The sequence below is a fragment of the Mustela putorius genome, unplaced genomic scaffold (assembly GCF_011764305.1).
Source record: "Mustela putorius furo isolate JIRA1106 unplaced genomic scaffold, ASM1176430v1.1 tig00000139_pilon_pilon_pilon, whole genome shotgun sequence".
Classification (NCBI taxonomy): domain Eukaryota; kingdom Metazoa; phylum Chordata; class Mammalia; order Carnivora; family Mustelidae; genus Mustela; species Mustela putorius.
In genome coordinates, this window is record NW_025421293.1 from 5917711 (window position 1) to 5935709 (window position 17999).

At 53.0% G+C, this 17999-nt stretch overlaps 1 protein-coding gene across 1 annotated transcript; it reads left to right on the top strand.

Annotated features, from left to right (window-relative positions):
• The first annotated feature begins 3697 nt into the window (after window positions 1-3697).
• TBL2 (transducin beta like 2) lies at window positions 3698-11142 on the top strand. The gene is made up of 7 exons (XM_045074962.1): window positions 3698-3906; window positions 5243-5373; window positions 5631-5815; window positions 6274-6425; window positions 6754-6880; window positions 7223-7375; window positions 7605-11142. Exons 1-7 carry the CDS (start codon window positions 3777-3779, stop codon window positions 8065-8067), a joined length of 1341 nt encoding a protein of 446 aa, XP_044930897.1. The 5' UTR covers window positions 3698-3776; the 3' UTR covers window positions 8068-11142.
• Window positions 11143-17999: the final 6857 nt, after the last annotated feature.

Below are 17999 nucleotides of genomic sequence, written 5' to 3' on the forward strand. Positions count from 1 at the left end.
ACAACCTTTCCTGAATCCAGAATTCTCTCCAGGCTCTCCCTCCTCCCTGGCAGTGCCTTCCAAGTGTCTGCTGTGGGAATCTTCCACTGCCCCTTCCTGGCCCACTTCCTTCTCACTTTGGGGCAAGCCCTGGGCGATAGCGTTCCCTTTGGCCTCTTTGCCAAGGATCCACTCCTCTTCTGTATCAAAAGCGCATATCCAGCTGCCACCCTGACCCCTCCCTTCTGGGTGTTTTACAGCTCCCTTTACCTTGAAGGAACCAAAGGAGAACTCGTTTCTTTCTTTTTTTTTTAAAGAGTTTATTTATGTAATTGACAGTGAGAGAGAGAGAGAGAGCACAAGCAGAGGGAGCAGCAGACAGAGGGAGAAACAGGCTCCCCACCGAGCAGGTAGCCTGATACAGGGCTCGATCCCAGGACTGCAGGATCGTGACCTGAGCCGAAGGCAGACGCTTAACAACTGAGCCATCCAGGTGACCCAGAACTCATTTCTGAGACCACAGCCCACAGTCTCCCTCCTCAAACCTGGTCCTCTTTGTGTCCCCATCCCCGGGAAGGGCGCCACCATCCACACACTTGTACAAGCTGGAAACAGTCATCTTGGGCCCCTGCCAACTTCCCATCGCCCTGTGGCACCTGTTACCAAGGCCTGGCCAGGCGACCTCGTCGGCATCCATCCCCACAGCCACCGCCCTGGTCCAACAGAACATCCCTTCTATGTATAGCCTTGTATCAGTCTGCTGTATCCCTGACAGCTGCTTCTCAAACTTAAATGTGCACCTGAGTAACTTGGAAAGGCTTTAAAAAGCCTTCACAACCAGGTCTGGTCAGAAGCCGTCAGCGTGGAAGCTTGGACCACCAGCATTTTTAAAGTGATTCCAATAGGGCAACCAAGGTTAAGAAGCACTGTGAGAAGATGCTTTGAGCTGCAAACAGCACCTGTTTGGAGCTCAAGTTGGTTAAATCAGTGTGCTAAATCAGTTAAATAATAAATAAATTTAAATCAGTTAAATCCCCATACTATGCATGCATCAGAATCACTTAGCTAGTGGGGCTTTTTAAAATACAGATTGCCAGGGACCCCCATGTCCAGAGTTTCTGAGTCAGCAGGTCTGGAATGGAGTCTAAAAATTTACATTTCCGGGGCGCCTAGGTGGCTCAGTGGGTTAAAGCCTCTGCCTTCCGCTCAGGTCATGATCCCAGGGTCCTGGGATCGAGCCCGAGCCTGCTTCCCTTCCTCTCTCTCTGCCTGCCTCTCTGCCTACTTGTGATCTCTGTCAAATAAATAAAATCTTTAAAAAAAAGAATTTACATTTCCAACAATGCTGGTCTGCAGCCCATACAACCAAGTCTCACTGCCCCCCACAAACCCATGGGTAGAGAGAGAGCTCCCTCCCTGATCTGCCCAGCCTTCCCAAATCTTGCTTTGTCACTGGTTGTCCTTCCACAAGCTAACCTCGGCTTCCCGCTGTGACTCCTTCGGGTGAGAGGCAGACCTTATCATCACCCAAGTGGCAAGGTAGGCAGAGGATGGGTCTTGGAGTGTAGCCGACCCCAGTTTACCACCCACCCCAAGGAGATGTATCTCTTGCTTCCTTGTTGACCTTGGGTAAGTCACCTGACCTGAGCCTAATTTTTTTTCATTTGTTTAATTTCATAGCATCACTGGCCTTAAAGGCCGCTAGAAAAATCAAGTAACTCCTGATGTGGGAATCCTATAGTCTTGAGTGAGCTCTCCGCAGAGCCCTTCTTGTCCCCCACATCCGTAGATTATGGAGTCACAGACCTGCATGTGTCCCCAGGTTCACTCTTCATCCCTGCGATCTCTGCAAAGTCACTTAATGAGCACTTTCTAGAGCATTACTATCCTAATCTGTGGGATGGGAATGGGAGATTAAATGAAAGGCAAAGCTCCCAATCAATGAATGTCCTATGCAAAAAATGCTTGGTGAATGAAGTTCTTAAAGGCACAGCTTTGTCGGGGCATCTGGCTGGCTCAGTCAGAAGAACATCTGACTCTTGATCTGGGGGGGTCATAAATTTGAGCCCCACAATGGGTGTAGAGATTGCTTAAATAACTAGGGGAAAAAAGCACAGCTTTGTCTCTAGGTGATATAGTGGTTCATGGCCAGTCCTATAGTTCTAAATAGCAAATTAAGGAGGAAAAGCCCCAGATGTTCTGGACACCCCCAGCTGTCCCCACCCCACTGCCCACAGATGAGTCAATGTCAACCCCACCCCACCCCACCCCACCCCCAAGGACAAAAGGGAAGGAAATGAGACCACACTCCATTTGCTCTCTGACTGGATCTATGCCCTCCACCAAGCTTACCGGTCTGTCACCTGTTCTCTGCACAGCCCTTCTCCTTAGAGGGTCCCTTCTAAAGGCCGGAGATCTTGCACTCTCAGGACACGTTACCTGGTGGGCATGGAAACCTTTGAATCTGGAATCTCTGACCCTGGTATTTCAAGTCACTCTGGGTTGCAGGGCTAGAAGGTTCCCGTCCTGGGAACCTTTCCTTGCCAGCCAAGCAGGTCCAATTTAAACCTCATCAATTAGTCTTTCAGAATGTCTCTTTTTTTCTTTTTAAAGATTTTATTTATTTATTTGGCAGGGACAGAGGGAGCGCAAGCAGGGGGAGTGGGAGAGGGAGAAGAAAGCTTCCCTTGGAGCAGGGAGCCCAAAGGAAGGGCTCGATCCCCAGAACCCTGGGATCATGACCCGAACCCGAGGCAGACACTTAACGACTGACCCACCCAGGCGCCCCGAATATCTCCTTTTTGGTTAAATCAGAACGAGCTCCGTAGACCTCTCCCCAGCCTCCGGGTTTTGATATCGCACAATAAGCTACGTGAGCTGTCACCCCTGGGGGAAACCTGGTAAAGGTATACGGGGAACCTTCCTGCTGGTTCTCCCAAACTCCTTGCGACTCTCTAATTTCAAAATAAAACTCTCTCGTTAAAAGTCTTTTCAAGGGGCGCCTGGGTGGCTCAGTGGGTTAAGCCGCTGCCTTCGGCTCAGGTCATGATCTCAGGGTCCTGGGATCGAGTCCCGCATCGGGCTCTCTGCTCAGCGGAGAGCCTGCTTCCCTCTCTCTCTCTCTGCCTGCCTCTCCATCTACATGTGATTTCTCTCTGTCAAATAAATAAATAAAATCTTTAAAAAAAAAAAAAAAAGTCTTTTCAAGTTCCTTTCCACTCCCCAGGCCACCCCTAAGTCTAGACCCTTATCACCTCCCTTTCGGATCCCGGCAGCCGCCTCCCGATTTTCCTTCTGTCTTTCGTCCTGGCACACACTGGTCCATCCAGACGACCTCATCCCCGTGTTGCTTCCTCGAAAGGATCCACTGTGGTGATGGCTGGAACAGCGCCGTTAACGAACGATTATCAGTCAACTGCTCGGGAGGACTCGGCAGAACCAACAAACCCAGCCTTTGACCTGCGAAGGCGACGCAGCCAAACCCGGGAAGGCGCAAGCCCCGCCCCTCGGAACGCTCCGACGATCAGGCCCCGCCCCGCGATACGTACCAACGGCCAAGCCCCGCCCCTCGGGTACGCTCCAACGCTCAGGCCCCGCCCCGCGAGCCGGCCACTGCCAAGCCCCGCCCTTTCGGTCGCTCCAACGCTCAGGCCCCGCCCCGCCGGGTGCCCAACGGCCAGATCCCGCCCCTCGGGACGAGCCAACGGCCAGACCCCGCCTCGCGTACGTGCGCGGCCCCGCGGAGACGTGCTGGTGCCCGCGTCGCCGGAGGCTGAGGTGGCAGCGGGCCTGCCAGCATGGAGCTGCCGCAGATGCCGGAGCTGATGGGCCTGTCGCTGCTGCTCGGGCTGCTGGCCCTGATGGCGACGGCGGCGGTAGCGCGGGGGTGGCTGCGCGCGGAGGAGGAGGCGTGCAGCCGCTCCGCCGGTTAGTGGGGCGGGGCGGGCCGGGTGGGGGCGACCCGCGGGGACCTCCGCGTCGTGCCACGGGCGGTTTGGGCCCGGCAGGGGTGCCGCGGACCCCCGGGGGCCTCAGTTTCTCCTTCTCGCTTCCCGAGACGAGGGAGCGGCTCGCCGGGCTGGTCGCGCCCGCAGTTGCAGGCTGCGTCCCGCGCGGCCGGCGTCTGGGCGGCGGAGGCCGAGGAGCTGTCCCGCTCCGCCTCCGCGTCCCCCCGGGGCCGCTGCGAGCTTGCAAACTCCGGAAAGCGGGGAGGGGTGAGGGGAGGCGGACCCGCATTTGTCGGCGCTCCGGGCTGGTTCTTAATAGGTGGTGGCGGGGGGTGGGGTGGGGGTGGGGTGGGCATCCTCTAGGGAGCGCGGAAGGCAGAACCCCCGAAAGTGTAAGCGAAAAAGAGAGTGAAGTCGGTTTCAGGGAGGAGGTCGGTCCTAGCGACTGGAAACCCGAGGGTGGGAGCGGTCAGCGCTGCTTTTTTCGTTGGGGGCGGTGGGGGTCAAGGAAGTCTCTGCGTAGGCAGCACGTGGCGTGGGGTCTGGCAGGATGGATGTGTCCGTGGGGCCAAGGAGGAGGGAAGCGCATCGCTGGCAAAGGCGGGCGGTTCTCGAAGGGCATTTGATGGGACCCTGATGTGAGCGGAGCAGGGCGGGTGCTGGTGGGACGAGGCCGGAGAGGGCAGATCGCGCTGGTCTCCGCGCTCGGGCCTCAGTCGCTGTATCTCCTGGAGGAACTGAGGGGCGTCTGCAGGAACCTAACAAAGCCAGCTTTGCACCTGGCCTGCTTCTCAGCCGAAACAGCTGTTTTATGCAAAAGGGACTGGAGCTCCACAGGTGTCCACTCCCTGCCTCTCATTCCCCAGTTCTCTCTGGGAGTCCAGTCGTCCTGGCCTCCATTGCTTGTGTGGGGGTCATCCTCTCTTCTCTTTAAGGAGACAAAAGCCCAGAGCCGTGAAGCAACTTGCCTAAGGCCGGGGCCGCCAGATTTGGTCGTGCAGGTTTTTCCCTACTTAGGGATGTGTGGCCGGTGACCTGCCCTTGGGTCCTGTGCCGTGTACCCGCTGAGCTGTGTGGGGCCCAGAGAGGGCGCCTTTTCTAATTTGCACCATGGTGCTGTATGGACTAACAGATCACTCGGTGGTACAGACACAGTCCCAACCCAGCCTGATCCCAAACCCAGTTTGCCCACATCCCAAGCCTGGGACCCTGTCTGGTCACCTCTTGCTGCTGCACTCCACGTCTGGCCAGTCACAGATGGTCAGAAAGGCCGAGGGAGCGAGTGAATGCGTCGATGACACGGCCTCTCCTCATAGGCCAAAAAGCGAATGGATTGCCACTTGACAAGTCCTTGAGATCCAAGAAGCAGAAACAGCATCAACGAATTCGCAAGGAGAAGCCTCAACAGCACAACTTCTCGCACCGCCTCCTGGCCGGGGCACTGAAGGTACGTGGGCACCCGTGCTCAGCACACACACACACACACACACACACAGACTCACACCTCCCCCTCCCCCCGCAGACTTTTCCTCACTAGTATTCCATGCACGTGACAGACTCTTCCGCCTCTAACCCAGATCCGTGGGGATGCCCCATTCCCATTCCTCCTCACGACACCCCATCACCAGCTTGCGGTTAATCCAGGCAGCAGACCCCGTCTGCCCAAGGGGTCCCTGTTCATACTTCCTGCAACCCTTCCCTCAGAGCCACAGTGGGAACATATCTTGCATGGACTTTAGCAGCAATGGCAAGTACCTGGCCACCTGCGCGGACGATCGCACCGTCCGCATCTGGAGCACCAAGGACTTCCTGCAGCGGGAGCATCGCAGCATGAGAGCCAACGTGGAGCTGGACCACGCCACCCTGGTGCGCTTCAGCCCCGACTGCAGGTGGGACACAGCTCTGCCCGCAGGAGCCCAGCCCCAGGCTTTATGTCCTTCCCACACCTGACTTGGGATAGTGACGGTGGTGGGGGGGACACCCTGGATCTCCCTGGGGTGTGGCAGAAAGCAGATCCGGACAGCTTGAGCACCTCCTGGGGCTCCGTGGAGGTCTCTGCATTTTACACAGCCAGGAAGCAGAGAGGGGAGAATGTGTTCCTTCTTGGGAAGTACCAGATGAAGCCCGGCTCCAGAGTCGTCTTGGAAGCCATGATAATGGTTTTCTAAACTCTGAAGGAGCCAAAGCTACGAGAGTCATATCTTCTGAGGAGTGTTAAGAGGTTTTGAACGAAGGGGTTAAGTTGCAGGGCTGAAGGAAGACCGTGGTTTTCCTCAGAGCCTAGCATAGAACCTGGCGCACAGGGGCCTCCAAACGAACGAGTGCCTTGTCTGCTACCTGTCTCTAGAGCCTTCATCGTCTGGCTGGCCAACGGAGACACCCTTCGCGTCTTCAAGATGACCAAGCGAGAGGATGGAGGCTACACCTTCACAGCCAACCCGGAGGACTTTCCTAAAAAGCACAAGGCACCCGTCATCAACATTGGCATCGCAGACACGGGTAAGAGGCGTTCAGAGGGTAAGACTAGAAGAAATAGCACCAGTTACCTGCTGAATGCGTTAGCGCTGCCTAGAGTTACGCTGGGTGACGAAAGGTCTCTGGCTCTGGGCTCCCCTGGTGTCCCAGAGCCACAGCAGGTCCCCAGCGGAGGCAGGTAAGACCCACAATCTTGAGCAAAATCCTGATATTTGGGGACCCTTGGCCCAGGAGGGGAGCATGGAGATTTGAGACAGCAGAGGCCTTTGTAAGTGTCTCCTCAGAGAATGACACTTGGTTAGGTCATTGACCCCAGTTCCTGTCACCACCCCCCTGGTCTTTCCCCTCTCAGGGAAGTTCATCATGACTGCTTCCAGTGACACGACTATCCTCATCTGGAATCTGAAAGGTCACGTGCTGTCGACCATCAACACCAACCAGATGAACAACACGCATGCTGCTATCTCCCCCTGTAGCAGGTGAGGAAGGAGGGACTTGGCGTCCGGGGTGGGCAGAAGTTGTGGCCAGGGACAGAGCAGAGAGCCAGCTTCAAACGGGAAAGAGCGTACGGTGTGGAATCAGGATGCCTAGATCCAAGCCCTTAGTCTCTGTTCATCTATAGTTTTTAGAAGGCTGGGCTGGGGGTATTACCTACCTTACAGAGTGGTTACAAAGATGGACTGAGTCCTGCGTATAAAAGCGGTTTTAAAAGACACGGTGTTATTTACGCATAAGATGATTAACTCTTATGAGGTTTAGCGGGTTGGCAGAAATGAGATGCCCTTAAAGTGAAGTTGTAAAGGAACCTGGTTGTGTGGCAGGTTTGTGGCCTCGTGTGGCTTCACCCCAGATGTAAAAGTCTGGGAAGTGTGCTTTGGGAAGAAAAGCGACTTCCAGGAGGTCGTGCGAGCCTTCGAACTGAAAGGCCACTCTGCGGCCGTCCACTTCTTCGCTTTCTCCAACGACTCCCGCCGGTGAGTGCCTCCTCTCTGGCATCTTACCGGTGCCTCTCAGCCCCTCTTGGCAACCAGGGCCCTCTTCCCTATCTCTGCTGCCGCTCTGAAGTGGGTAGAGTTCCCGGGCTTCAGCAGGAGGTAGGCCTGGCCGTGCATTTGGCTTCCTAGCTGGAGTCCCTCACGCCATCCTGGTGCCCTCCCCGCTCAGGGTGTGTTGGGGCTAGAGCCGTGATTTTCCATGCTGCAGGATGGCCTCGGTCTCCAAGGACGGTACGTGGAAACTGTGGGACACAGACGTGGAGTACAAGAAGCAGCAGGATCCCTACTTGCTGAGGACAGGCTGCTTTGAAGCTGCGAGCGCCACGCCGTGCCGCCTGGCACTCTCCCCAGACGCCCAGGTCTTGGCCTTGGCCAGTGGCAGCAGTATTCATCTCTACAACACCCGGCGGGGTGAGAAGGAGGAGAGCTTTGAGCAGGTCCACGGGGAGTGTATCACTGACTTGTCCTTTGACATCACTGGCCGGCTTCTGGCCTCCTGTGGGGACCGGGCAGTGCGGCTTTTCCACAACACCCCCGGACACCGGGCAGTGGTGGAGGAAATGCAGGGCCTCCTGAAGCGGGCCTCCAACGAGAGCACCCGCCAGAGGCTGCAGCAGCAGCTGACCCAGGCCCAGGAGGCTCTGAGAAGCCTGGGCGCCTTGAAGAAATGACTCTGGGAGAGTCTGGCAGGAAAGATCTGGCGTGCTGCTGCCGCCGTGGCTGCCCTTTCTTCCCGGGGACTCCCCAGCTGGGAACCTTTTGAAAGGAGTATTCTGATTTTCTCAGTGGCGGCTCCTCTGTCCCTTTTCCCCATTGAAACTATTCTTGCCTACTTTGATCTCTCTCTCTCTTCTTGCCGGTTGTGACTCCTGGCCTTACTTGACCTCCCAGACTAATGACCAAGGTGCTTCTCTTTCTCCTGGGCCCGAGGGAGGGACTCTGTCTTCACCAGGCACAGGGAAGGAGTAAATTGGAGAGAGAGAGAGAGAGGACATCGCCTTGACCTTGTGGCATCACACCCTGGTACCCAAAGGAGTTTGTTATTGTGGAGGCAAAACCTAGGGGACACCTGAGTACTAACCAGCGGTCTTGGCAGGGCTGGGAGCCTGGCGTATTTTCCTCTGTGCTGTGGTGTCAAGGAAGGGCTAGTCTTAATTCCGGGCGAAGCTCCTACCTCCATTGAAGGGGAATTAAGGGATTCCATTCTGTGCCTCAGTTTTTTTACTTGTAAAATGGACATTAGATTTTCTCTCGACCTACTTATTATAGAGGTGTTGTGAAGGTATGCACGTATAAAGTCCCTCCATGTGGGAAAGAGTACTAATATGTGTTGCCTGTCGGCCAGTCTCACTTACTAACAACCAGGTGAAAGTGGGACTCCGTGGAGTTTGAAACTAAATGAAAGGAAAGAAATACATTCCCTTGGGAAGGCGAAGTTTCTGGAACTTGATCATACGTGTTGTATCTGGTTCTGCTTTAAGTTGGGTAGAGGAATCCTAGGATTCTAGGATTGGACTCCTCTCTTCAAGGTTACATCCCATTTTCAGTTTGTCCTGTATTTCAGTGTCCGCTCTGTGTCCAGCACAGCACTAGGCACTGGAGATAAAAACGAACAGGACACGATTACTGCCGTCAGTCATGGCTAACGGGAGAGGGGGCACGTGGCTGTCAAGCGCTTTCTGCTAGTTAATTCATAGCTGTGGACGGCTGCTGTCAAAGTCAAGGCCAGAGAGGGCTGAATCGGGACTCAGGCAATGGATCTGAAGTTGAAGTTGGTAAGAGATGCCGCATTTCGAAGTTCAGATGTTTTGGGTTTGAGACTGTTTCGGTGTGGGAGAAGGAACACGAGGATCCAGAAGCCTTGAATCTTGGCAAAATGCATTCATCTGAAATCACATTCTTGCTGTCTCTTTCCCTAAAACCGAGGCCTCCCCAAATATCCCCAACTCCTAAATATTTGAACGAGGCATAACCTTAGAGTTATCCTTGATGACGGACTCTCTTTTTCATTAATCCCTCCGGCCTACTCTCATCCTACCATTCCACTCCATCAGAAAATTCTTTGGGTTGGTCTCGAGATGATATCCTGAATCTGTTTCTCTCCATCTTTTCTGTTATCATCCTGGTCCTGGCCGCTGTCACCTACTGGACTGTGATAAGGTTGCTTCCTCACGGGTCCCACGACTTCCTCCCTTGCCTCGTTAAGTCCCTCTCTACGTAGCAGAGTGATTTTTGAAAATGGAAACCAGAACACATTGTTCCCAAGCCTTCCAGAGGCTTCCCATCGCACTCGGAATAAAATCCAAAATTCTCGTCGTGGCCTACAAGGTCCTATGTAATCTGGCTTCTTCCTTCCTCTGTGATCTCGTTACCACTCTGCCAGCCACCCTAACCTTGCTGTTACAGATTTGGCCAAGTCAAGTTCTGTCCCAAGAAGCTGTGCCCTCTGCTTGGAAGCCTTTCTCTTTGCTGTTGGCCGACGTAACAGGCTTGTCGTAATTCAGTCCTCCGTCCAGTTACACTTGACAGAGAACCCTCCCTGATCACCCAGTCTGAAGTAGCCCTTTCCACCAATCCCATCACACCTGCCACATCAGCTTACTTTATTTGTGTTTTGTATTTACCTAAGGCCGTCTTGAAATTATCTTGTTTGGATACTTGTTTGCTCCTGGGGCTGAATACTTAGGAAGGTCATGTGGAAGGCGCAGATGCAGGCATGGGGCCACACCGGCCCGGGTGCAGGACGATGGGAAATGGGGGGAAACTGAAGTGATCTCCGGAGGACCCATGTCCGGGGTGAGGCAGAGGGAGGGTGGCTGCTACTTACTATTCAGGAATCCAGCAGAAGTTGCTTGTTTGAGAGAAGCTAGAAGCTGGTGATTTATTGGAAAAAGGCAAAAATTAAACACTGCGGACCAAATGGAACACTAACGTGGGCCAAATGCAGCCCACCGGTCTCTCGTTGGGACCTTCTGGATTGTTCCAGAAATGTGAGCTCCACAAGGGCAGATCTTTGTCCGTTTTCTTTGCTCTGTATCCCAAGCACTATACCAGGGACAGAGTGAGCACTCAATAAATATTGAAGTCAAACTCTGGGGCCGGTTAGCAGACATTTCGATGCCCTCTGTGTGCACTGTCCCTCTCAATGTCCTTTGTGGTTTTTGTACTCCTGATAACAGACTTCTGGTTTATAATGCTATGCACATGGGTCCCGGTGAATATTTGCTTTCAGGGTGTCAGAAGAACGAGGCTAAAACACTTCTTTGCACATCTGTCTGGTTCTGGCTTTACTCTCACTGTGTATCCAGGAGGCAAGTGAGCGTAGTATGTTGAGTTACTGAAGTCAGAAGTCTTTGGCTCCAGGTTCGGCCGGGTCGCTGACTGACTTGAGACCTTGAGCAGACGGATCACAGGGCCGCTCTCTGAGTTTGTTTCCTCATCTGTAAAATGGGAATGAATCCTGTCCTGAGGGTTTTGTAGGGCCGTGAGTATCTCATGAGACAAGTGAAGCAGAAAAAGCCTCAGGACTTCCCGAGGACACTGCTCCTCTCACAGTGTCACTAATGTCAAGACTGCTTCTCTTCTCAGCATGGAAGAAGGTATCTGGACATGAACACAGAGCAGAGGCCGCTGTGTGTTTCTGATGAAAACTGTGTGTGTGAAGGCAGCATTAATATTTTAGTATTACTATCTCAACTTCTGTGGGTTTGCAATTTTTCAAAATAAAAAGCCGGGGATATATTTTACATGGTGGTACATAGCCTATTTTTATCAGTCATCAAAAATAGAACATGGTATTTAAACCACAAAAGTGCACAATTAAAAGCCTATTAATAGCTTTGGTCAGTTTCCATCAAGGTAGGAAGGCTCCTCTGCAAGATTGCCACGTAATCAGAGATGAATGGGGGTAGGAAGCACATACTGTCGCGATGAGTCATCAGTGATAGTGGGCTATCTCAGCGTAAGGTAGACCGAACATTGCCCCCAATTGGCCACAGATCTAGAAACGTAGTAATTTGGGGGTTCATGTACTTCTCTACCAGAGGCGGCGTCTTGTTGGTGAGCATGGCTTGGTTCTACACCCCGCTCTCGAGGCAGAGGCGCACGGAGGGGCACGGGTTGGCATTGCAGGACTGGCCACAGCAACTGAAGGCCTGATTGCTGTGTGCAGTTGTGCTGTGGCTTCTAAGTGTGTCAGGGCATTTCCAAGTCTCCCATTTCTTCAAGCTGCCAACTCTGATTCCAGAGTTCTGGGCTGCTGGAGAACGAGCCTGGTTTCCACTTTTCCACACGCACACCCGGTTTGAGTCCTTCCGCGTTTCCTTTTTCTTTTTTCTAAGATTTTATTTATTTGACAGATGGATCACAAGTAGACAGAGAGGCAGGCAGAGAGAGGGGGAGGCAGGCTCCCTGCTGAGCAGAGAGCCTGATGCCGGGCTCCATCCCAGGACCCTGAGATCATGACCTGAGCTGAAGGCAGAGGCTTTAACCCACTGAGCCACCCAGCCGCCCCTCATCCGCATTTTCTTGATCACTCGAGTAGCGGCTAACTTGAGTACTAAGCCTTTGATCCCCCAAAACCCACTATTGTTTTTGCCTCAGCCAACCTCCGGCATCCACATCTTAATTCTCATTTGGTGAACTACACTTCCCCGACTCTTAATCCACAATCCACACGACTTAGAGGAGAGAGACGGAGACCCTCCATGGTGGGCATGTAACTGATCATCAGGTCCCTGGACCTTGCCAGATCTTTAGAAAAGATGTAATTGTCCACAGGACTGCTTAGTAAGTAAGATTAGGCGTATTACAATGGGCAGTCGTGCCCTAGGAGGAAGCTAACACAGGGGGGCAGAGACCTCGTGCTGAGGATGTCAGTGAGGCTGCGGGATCCAGACACACTGAGGTGTCTGCCACGGGACTTGTCAGTTATAGGAACCAATAAATTCCTATTTATGATGAAGTCCGTTTGAATTGGGATATTCTTGCTTGCAATCGAAAGGCCTTAAACATCGGTATTATTAGAGTTAAACCGCCCTAGGCATATAATCAATGGCACACCCCAGTATTTCAGCGGCCTCTCTGGTACGTACCTTTAGCCATCAGGCACATCCCCAACATCTGTAAAAGCCAGAAGCAGAATACCAATGGAGATCCCGCAACATGTAAGATTTCAAAGCTAAAAAACCCAGCTGAGCCTAAATATGTCCCACCGTCCTCAGCGAGACATAACGTTCTGGAAGGCCGAGTTTGAATTAGAATTCTGAGTCCAGTCTGTGCCACAGTGTGCTGTCACAGCATCCGCCCCCCCGCCCCCCACATGGTCTAGGCCTCATCTCTTCCCACCTGGTTCTTGGCCACATTGCAAGGGAAGCCCCAGCGCACACTTCCCACGTGTCATCATATTGCTGCAAACCATGACTTCCTACCCCCCTCCACCCCCGGCACTTGGGGCTTAGGGTGTGTACCATGGGGCAGCGCCATCGTGGAAATGGCCCCAGGGGAGAGGCTCCGGTAGGCCTTGGAAACAGGCTTGGGTCATTCTGGACAGGGATTCCAAGATCTGAGGTGGGTGCCTGAGCTATTGTCTGGTGAGTGAGACGGGAACACAAGTGCTCGCTGTCTCTGTTTCCCTGGTCCCGCAAATCCTGTGCCTCACGGAGAGGGACATAGCCAGAGGAGGCCAGGACAGGTTCCCCAGAAGGAGGCGTCTCGGCCATATCCAGCATTGTTAGCCTTGTTAACCACCCTTGGTGTTTTGCCTGCAGTTTCAAGTTCCCTAACCTCAGCTAAGCTCTCAACCCATCAGAAATGAAATGCAGGGGCACCTGGGTGGCTCAGTGGGTTGAGCCTCTGCCTTGGGCTCAGGTCATGATCTCAGGGTCCTGGGATGGAGCCCTGCATCCGGCTCTCCGCTCAGTGGGGAGCCTGCTTCCCCCTCTTTGCCTGCCTCTCTGCCTACTTGTGATCTCTGTCTCTCTGTCAAATAAATAAAATCTTAAAAAAAAAAAAAAAAAAGAAAGAAATACAGTGAGTATTGGGAGTTGTCAGGGTTCAGCCAAGTATGTCTTCTAGAAGTTCTGGGTATGTGAAAGCAGCCCTGCATACTCACCGGCACCTGGGGCCTGATTCCTGCCTCTCCAGTCTCCCCTTTAAGTTCTGCCAAGTGTCCCGCAGAGGAGTTGCAGCCAGGGCACCCGTGGAAGGCATCCACAGCTTGACCATTCCTCCATCACGCCCCAGGATCAATCCGACAGGTCAGGAAGGAAGCCACAGGGTGGCGGGGGGCTGAGCACCCCAGCTTTCTCTAATAGACTGATAGAGCTTTTCCTCCTCTTGTGAATGCTCTCTGCAACACCGGCGCCTAGTCTCTCGCTCAAACATCTCAAACTGCTCACTGGCTGGTAGCGTAGTCTTGCTAATTGAGTAGGATTTTCTTTTTTTTTTTTTTGGTAAGAATTTCGGTTAAATATATCGAATATTTATTGTGTTTTACCCTCTAATCCCTTTCGGTTTTTTTTGTCCTCTCTAGTGGCCCCTTTCTGCCACAGCCGAAACAGGTCTGAGAATAAGGGGTACCATTCCCAGCGCACAACTTCAAGTCCAGCCCCCGTTCTCAGTGCGGTGCTGGTAACCACTCCCTCCGCCCTTGCGGCAGCTCTGAGATAGGCAATAATTAGATTCTAATTCTAATTGTACTAAATTAAAATGTCCCTATCACGGCATTGCCACAGTCGCCGAGCCGGTGCACACCAGGGCTTGGATTCACCGCCACACGATCCGTGTCCAGAGCTCACGTTTTTGGTTCCCAAGCTGTGGCCAGTGTCAGAATCCCCCAGGGCCGGGGTATAAACACCAAGTCCCAGGTCCTATCCTGCTTCGGCAGCCCTGGGCCTCTCTGTTCTTTATTAGCTCCAAAATTAGCGCACGGGGGATTCCTATACAAAAGCATGGGAGGCGCTGCCCTGTACTCTTCTGCCTTGGTTTAGAATATTCTTCCGAGGCTAGGGCCTTGCCCTTGGGCATGTCCTGTTCCTACAAGTGAGTGTTTTCCTGTTTGTGCTCAGCAGAGGAAAAGCTACGGTTAACCAGCCAGCGACCCCCACGGGCTATCCCATTCCCTGCTTGGCCCCAGAAGTCCTCCAGCTCGTGTCCCCGGCCACACGGGCCCGACCTCCACTGGCTCAGGAATTCTTTGGAGACTGCTTTCCTCCCATAGCCTCAGACTAACTTAAAAATGGCCCCTCATGGTTTTCACAAGCCTTCACATTCCTCTGTCCCTGCCCCACATTGTGTGCCAAGTGCTTTGACCGTCTGGAGGACAGGAAGACAAGTCTCGTTCATTTCGGCATTCTCACTGCCTAACAGAGAGCCAGTCAGCTGAATAAAAGGACTGCCACCTCCCTGGAACCCTCCCCAGTTGCCCCTGGGGCCTCAGGCTCCCCGAATGCCCAGCTGGGGGCTCATTCTGGACACCTCCTGTCAGAAGGGGCCTTTCCCACACCTGACCCAGGGACGCGGAAACCTTTAACCAGCCTGTGGTTTGGGGCACAGCCTTCGAACTCCCAGAACCTGAAGCTGCTTTAAGAGGAGGGTCAGGAATAGAGCTTGGCTTGTAGGGTTTTGTTTTGTTTTGTTTTTTTGTTTTTGTTTTTCAAGATTTATTTATTTGACAGGCAGAGATCACAAGTAGGCAGAGAGAGAGGGGGAGGGAAACAGGCTCCCTGCTGAGCAGAGAACCTGATTTAGGGCTCGATCCCAGGACCGCAGAATCACGACCTGAGCCAAAGGCAGAGGCCTTAACCCACCGAGCCACCCAGGCGCCCCGGCTTGTAGGTTTTTAAACCACACAATACATGGGAGGATTCAGACGGAGTTCTCATCCTAATGGCTTGCTGGTACATCCCAGCGACTCCCCCTGCCCTTCCTCCTCTTCACGCCGGCCCCTCGCTCATTCTGACCGCTCTCCCGGGGCACTGGGCTCTTCCCACTGCCCTCACCCAGCCCCTCAGCACCGTGCAGGAAACCCGCTCCTTCGTCTGCCGATCTTTCTGGGATACCTGAAGCCCAGGACTGCATCTTGTGCGTGGATGTGTTTTCCTAATTACAGCTACTCCGGTAAAGACGTGTTTCAGAGGCTAATATCTTGGGGAAGCGTACGTAAAGTTTTAGTCCGCGTTTGTCTGCTTTCTACAACGAAGGCGCACGCTTACTTAGGAAACCAGCAAGACCATCACGTGATCCGCTGCAGACATTCACGATACCCTGTCATTACATTTCCTCGTTCATCTCCCAGCAGCCCTGGTGAGGTATCAATTACTCCCTGTGGCAGATGGACACACAGGTTTGTCGAGGTTAAGTGGCAAGTTAAGAATTCAGCCCTGGGACAGAGTCTAGGGTTCAAGGTTGTTCTTGGTGTCACCTTCCCCCTGCTTCTGACCTTGCCATCCAGAGGTAAGCTCCTGGAGGGCGGGGACTTTGTCGTCTTAGGAGCCCATCTTCGTGCCTCCTTCTGTTCTTAGCGCACGCGTGCAAGCAAGTGAGTGTTCGCTATGTTTGTTGGCTAACACGGTGATGAACGCATACACTTGGTGCTCAACTGTTACTGAGCCCACGGTGGCCTCCACTTACCCCCTCCACCGTGAAACTGTGCTGCCAGCAGAAATCATTCCATTACTTCTGGGATTTCGGCTCACCTCCACCATGTCCAGACAATCGGAACTCAAAGCACTAGCTACCAAGAAGACTTTGTGCCCATGCTGTTAGGGTGGGGTGGGGGTAGCTGCAATCCACCAGACCCCTCAGACCCCAGAGACCTGCTGTGGCTCCGTCGGTCTCTCTAAGACTTTCTAGGATCCCTGGAACCCAACACCATTGTCTCCTGTATTGATTCTGAATCAGCAGATGGGAGCAACGGGGGAGGGGCATTCCTCATCAGCGACAAGACATCCAGAGGCCAGGGTGATGCGGCAAGATTCAGCAACCCACGCCCCGGTGCCTGCTGGACAGCATCATCACTTTGCCTTGCGTCCACAAAAAGGTCCCCCTTCCCATTTGCTATCGTTTCTTTCAGATCCAGCTGATGCATCAGATCTTAAATGAGTGCTAAGTCCTCTGCCTTGGCATTTACAGGCTATAAAATGATGGCCAGGCTGGGACACGGACATGCACCCAACCATCCCAATACAGCCAGAGGGTGCAGATGGGTGAGTCAGTAGACGGAGGGAGCCCAGGCCCCTGAATGGCTCTGTGGAGCAGGTTCTCCCCAATCCTAGCATTGTGTTGTGACCATGAACAAGAAATAAATTCATATTGTGTTAAAAGGCACGGAACAAGGGGGGGCTGTTTGTTACAGCAGCTAACCTATCCTGATAAACACAGAATGAAAAGGACCTTACTTTTATGGAGGAAAGAAAGAACCTGGGAGGGGCTGTTGACAAGCATTTAGGGTACTGACAGGCTTCCATTGGCTGGGCCGGGCACAGAGACTTCCTGTTGGGCTCTGTGAAGGTAGCTTCCTGCTGTTTGGGGGCTGAATGGCAGTGCATTGAGGGCTCTCCCTTCAGAACTTCCCAACTCCAATTTTAAATGATGTTGCCCTTATTTTTACGCTGCTTTGTTATAAAGACAACACCGGCATCTCTCTTTAGTTACTACTCCTGTGTTGTGATTTATAATAAGACATAATACAATTCGGTCTACGATCATGGCTCTGGCTCACAGAGCCCATAACCCTTGTCCTTTTCTAAGTGTTTAGAGCAAAAGGGGCAACTTTTTGTTATGATATTTGGGGTTTTGAGGCTCCAGAAATAGCCCCATTATTCCTTAAGCCACTGCCCAGCCTGAGGGTGTGTCCTGTTTGTACAGGGGAGTGGAAGTAGCCACAGAAGTTGGAGAAGAAGCGAGAAAAGGCTCACTCGGGGAGGCAGATGCAAAACTGGGCAGACCCAGTGTCAGGAGGATGGGAAGGAAAGCTCCCTCGCTCCCTTTCTCTTCTCTTATTTCTTCCACACACAGTTGCCGAGCCCTCTGAGGACGGTGTGTGGAGTATACGAGCCTTTTCCTTCCTGTGGCTCTGGGGAGACGGCAAGCCTGGCTGTACACATTTAGGGTACAGATGGCCACGGATATTTTTTGCTTGCTTGTTTTTTATGTAAGGAGAATATTTAAATAAATAATGAAACTGGGTCTTGGCTCCCTACTCAGATGTGGATACTCTTTCTGAGCCGGGGCCCAATCTGACTTCCAAACCAGGCTACGCATAAGATTGTCTTTTAAAAAATACACCCCGGGGCGCCTGGGTGGCTCAGTGGGTTAAGCCGCTGCCTTCGGCTCAGGTCATGATCTCAGGGTCCTGGGATTGAGCCCCGCATTGGATTCTCTGCTCAGCAGGGAGTCTGCTTCCTCCTCTCTCTCTGCCTACTTGTGATCTCTCTCTGTCAAATAAATAAATAAAATCTTTAAAAAAAATAATAAAATAAAATAAATAAAAAATACATCCCTCTTACCTCCCCCAGCAAAAAAAAAGAGGCGGCGGGGAGGCACCTGGATGGCTCAGTCAGTTAAGCATCCTGATCTCCGGGTCCTGGGATAGAGCCCTGCT

Coding starts and splice junctions, on each gene's coding strand:
- TBL2 (XM_045074962.1), top strand. CDS start 3,777: ATGGAGCTGCCGCAGATGCCGGAGCTGATGGGCCTGTCGCTGCTGCTC. Junction 6,881..7,222: donor GCTATCTCCCCCTGTAGCAG/GTGAGGAAGGAG, acceptor GTTGTGTGGCAG/GTTTGTGGCCTCGTGTGGCT. Junction 7,376..7,604: donor TTCTCCAACGACTCCCGCCG/GTGAGTGCCTCC, acceptor TCCATGCTGCAG/GATGGCCTCGGTCTCCAAGG.